The sequence below is a fragment of the Pagrus major genome, chromosome 16, assembly GCF_040436345.1.
Source record: "Pagrus major chromosome 16, Pma_NU_1.0".
Classification (NCBI taxonomy): Eukaryota; Metazoa; Chordata; class Actinopteri; order Spariformes; family Sparidae; genus Pagrus; species Pagrus major.
In genome coordinates this window covers 8,503,714-8,508,450 of record NC_133230.1, presented here as the reverse complement: position 1 = coordinate 8,508,450, position 4,737 = coordinate 8,503,714, and the positions used below count along the sequence as shown (strand labels likewise).

Here is a 4,737-nt window from a genome sequence, read left to right as displayed (position 1 = left end):
CATTACATCATGTTTTTACCTGTTTGGATATTCAAAACACATACGTGAGCCGAAAAAACATGTCGCCAAGCGCAGTAAACACTGCCTGATATGTGACCAGACGAACAACCAGGGACAGCACATGAGTGGAAGAAGTGGGCCAAACATGATATTACAGTCGGTGACCTTGCGTGACCGTGTGAAGCGTCTCAGTCTGTCTCTGTCTTCCTCTTAGACTGATTGCTATGCTGCTGCCACGTCACCGGACTGATGTGAGTGATGGAGGACTTACTTAACTCCATCCAGCAAGGACAGGAGGAAGGAAACACTGTGTCCTACGTGTACAACACCTGAATGTCAACTGAGGCCCACTGCTGTTCTATATCACCCTCTGTTGGCAGCTAGTTGGAGTACAGAGCTGCGGGTCCAGAATTTAGATTCATGGAGTGGGGAGGTAACAGCAGGACAAGCACAAAGGGTATGATAATTGTATCTCCCCGGGTTTGTTTTGTATACATATAGGCTCAATCAGGACTTTTCTTGAGCAAATGCAACTACTTCTTTGTGTTGTGTAGGACTGTATACCATATAGCAGTGATTCACAACCTCTTTGGCTTGTAAACACTTAATCTTTCAAAGTCTAACTGTGTAAAACTAACAGTAAATGGACTGCATGGACCATTGCATAGTGCTTTTCTGGTCTTACCGACAACTCAAAGCACTTTACAACACAAGTCAGCAATAGCAGACGCTACCGTGCAAGGAGCCACCTGCTCTCTAGGAGCAATAACGCCAGTGAACGGGCCACCATGAGCAATTTGAGGTTCAGTATCTCGTCCAATCACACTTTGACATGTAGACTGCAGGAGCCGGAGATCAAACCACCGACCTTCCAACGACCCACTCTGCCTCCCGGCCTAGCCATGACCCGTGAGACAAATCTTTCGACTCCTTGCGAGAGTCCTGACCCTCAGGTTGGGAATCACATTAGATTAAACCAAAGTGCAATGCTGTACAATGAAGGTCATTCATAGTTGTTGTGAAAATTGCAATTACCGTGATTAATAGCCCAGGCAGTGCCCATGTGCAGAGTAGCAGGCTCACTTGTTTTGCTTTTCTTCCCACGCAGTAAAAGAAAATGAAGTCTTAACTTTACCTGACACATGGGGGACAGTAACAAGTTAGCACAATTTTATGTTTTAGATACGGTAGTTTCCATTTTGTGCTACTTTTTCTTCCTTTTTTTATGATTGTTTTTTTTCTTCTGACAGCTATAGTTAGTTGTTAGTGTATATATTAAGATTTTGCATTAAAGAATACAGTATATAGGTCTACTGGTGAATAAAACGTGCAATCATTTGGAAACTCTCTGCGTTTACTGTGCAAGTATTTTAGAGAAGTGCTCCTTTGAGGATCTTCAAAGGCATTTTGTTGGTAAGAGGCACATGTATAACAATAAGAAATATAATGTGGCCAGTAGATGGCAGCAGATTTCTTGTTAATTCTTCTCAGCTCCAGACTCCACAGTCAGTCAGCACTCCACAGGATGCATTGTATCATCGGATGCGAGGAAGGGGCAGTGCGCACCTACTTTTTTGGAGGCAATAAAAGTGGGGTGTGTTGTTTTTACACTCCCCTTTTTCTAAACATTTTGTCCGTACCTAAGTATCTGATTGGTTGTCAGTTTTAGATGAGTTTTTTTTTTCCCTCACTGAACTTTCCCCTATAAAAAACTGTGATGATGTGAAAGTTTCATTCTTTAGAAGTGCGCAACACAGAGCAACTGATGGGATTACTGAATTGCGAGTGAAGAGTGAACTTGGATTAACTTGCGTGGTCTTAAATTAGAGTTGTCGCTGTCTTATTCACATTTTGCTTCATTGTTTTTTTTTTTTAAATTAACTCTCAATTTGAATTTTTTTTTTTTGCGCTTTCTGGTCTTTACGCACCGTTTTTGCGCCATGGCGAACTCGTGTCTCCAACTGACCGGCTTTCTCATGAGCTGCCTCGGCTGGCTGGGCATCGTGATCGCGACATCCACTAACGACTGGGTGACTATGTGCAAATACGGTTTGAACACCTGCAAGAAGATGGATGAGCTGGAAGCCAAGGGACCCTGGGCGGAATGTGTCATCTCCACAGCACTGTACCACTGCGTGTTCCTGACGCAGATCCTGGACCTGCCAGGTAGATACTGTTCTGTGTACATCCCTGCAATACAACTGTGGTAGTTTTAATTTAGATACATTAAGTTTGATGCTGCTCTCTCAGTTGATTTAATGCAATTTATTAAGTGAAATCCACCACTTCTTCAGCTCTATGTTGTTATTTATCAAAAAAAATACCTACAAGCTCAACTCTGTGATGGACAGTCTGTTTTTTGGGACAGTTACATATGATTCATATGTGTTTCCTCAGCCTACATCCAGACGACTCGTGCCCTGATGATCACAGGTTCAATACTGGGTCTCCCAGCGGTGGGAATGCTCCTCATGTCCATGCCCTGCATCAGCCTCGGCAACGAACCCCAGAGCTCCAAAAACAAGCGCACCATCCTGGGAGGAGTGCTCATACTCATAGTCGGTAAGAGACTCAACATAACTTCATCCACTCAATGTAAATATAATGATTTAGTGGACAGACAGATGGAGCAGGATCCCTTTCCAACTTCCATCCTGACTGTGACCTCCTTTAACCCCACCTCGAATGCTACAAGCTGCTGAGAGGCAGAGGATGTTGAATGCGATTGTCTTCCTCCCCAGGGCGCACACATATGTACACACACACTTACATGTTGCTGTTCCATAGAACCCATCCCCCTGGATCCCATCACATTCCTCTCCTCCACCTACTCTCATCCACACCCTGCCTTTGTCCCGAACCACATGGAAACTCGATCATTGCCGTTGCCCAGTTTACTGTGCTTTTAAATATTTGACTGGCGCTGCAGCATTTTCCAGTGCCTGTGTCCCTCAAATGAAAATCCAACACCTGTGGCCGTCATTTGACTTTTTCCACTGCAAATTATTTCCAACACAGGCCGTGTATCCTTGACTTGCACACATCATCAGTATAGCAGAAAAAAGTTAATGCCTTAGATTTTGTACTTTTACATCAGGGAGGATTTGTTTGTTTATCTGGCCATGCTGGCAGCAACATCTTCTCTGCAACAAGTAGTTTGAGTCCAACCATAATTATTTCTGTTTACTGTGTCCCCTGTAGCATCAGTTAGGAAGCCTCCAGCCCACACGTTATTTATGGATTCAGTTATCGTCCATTTAAGTGCCGTACATTCAAAATTTGTATTTCACTGGTGGTAAGATGATTTAATGTTGGCAAAAATCCAACATAAACTAGATGTTTTGATGTCAGCTGTATAGGGATTTCGATGTTTGTATAAGTGTTAAATCATGCCTCTCTTCTGCAGTTCAAGGCAAAGCTTATATAACAATATTAGTGTTCACATTCTTTCTTTAATTTGTTATCCCCTCGTGTCCTGTATGACGAACAAAAGATAACAAAAGTGTGATAGCTCTATTTTTGAAATGGATGCTTCCTTTATTCTTGCTCTACTTTTCGAGGACATCATCAAACATCTTGTAGCATGATTATAGGAGGAGTAATAAAATGCTAAAATATCTTTACCTCCATCCATTTTGGGCCGTGGGTTTGGACAAGTACTGCATGGGGCCGCACAGTACGTGGCACTTGAAGGGATGCACAACTCTTAATACATTTCAGCAATACACAGCCACAAGCTAACAATCTGTACTCTGTGCTGTGCACAATTCTTCATCATGCTCACTCAGAATTTTTTCTGCTTCGGCTAAATTTTTGCTTAAAGCTGCACCATTTTGCATCCCTGATTTAATTACATTTTAGTATCTGTTTTCAGTTCCTTTGCCACCCCACAGTATGATAATGATATAGCATGTATGTGTGTAGACAGGATTTATGCACACCATTTTGCATCCCCAGACTTTTTTTTTAATTTGCCCATCGAAGATATCACTGTGTGGTGATGCGAGATGTATGTATGTATGTATGTATCAGCAGCATAATTTTGCAATACTTAATGTATTATGTAATTTGTCATTCAATGCTAGCCCTCTCTAATAATACAAGATGTTAGCTCAGTAGCACCATTTTGCAAGTTAAATTTGGCATCCTCAACTGTAAGTGTGATGATTACACAGCATGTATTTGTTAGCAGGATTTTCGGATATCATTTTGTTATTTTCCCAATCTCATTTCTGTATTTATTTGCATTCAAAGCTTGCACTCTACTAAAGTACAAGATGTGTTTGTGTATTCATTTAAGTTAGCAGCACCATTTTGCATCCCCAGTTTTATTATGTAATTTTCCCTTCAAAGCCTAATGCTGTGTGGTAATGCAAAATGTTTGTGTGCGTATTTATTATAAGCAACTGCACCATTTTGAACAAGGTACAACTTTATATTCCAAATGTTAACCTCTCTGTTTGCTTTTCCACAGCACTGTGTGGTATGGTGTCTACGGTCTGGTTCCCCATCGGCGCTCACCAGGAGCAGGGCCTCATGTCGTTCGGCTTCTCCCTCTACACTGGATGGGTGGGCACCATCTTCTCCCTGCTGGGCGGGTGCTTTCTCACCTGTTGCTCCTCAGAGTCCTCACCACGCGCCTATCAGGACAACAATCGTTTCTATTATTCCAAACAGGGAGGTGGCAACGCGCCAGCAGCCCCCTCCACTAATCACGCCAAGAGCGCCCACGTCTAA

The 4,737-nt window shown here is 42.6% G+C and overlaps 1 protein-coding gene across 1 annotated transcript; it reads left to right on the top strand.

Moving 5' to 3' along the window:
- Positions 1-1,940: 1,940 nt before the first annotated feature.
- Positions 1,941-4,737, top strand: cldn11a (claudin 11a). Its single transcript, XM_073484403.1, has 3 exons — positions 1,941-2,166; positions 2,398-2,562; positions 4,475-4,737. Exons 1-3 carry the CDS (start codon positions 1,941-1,943, stop codon positions 4,735-4,737), a joined length of 654 nt encoding a protein of 217 aa, XP_073340504.1.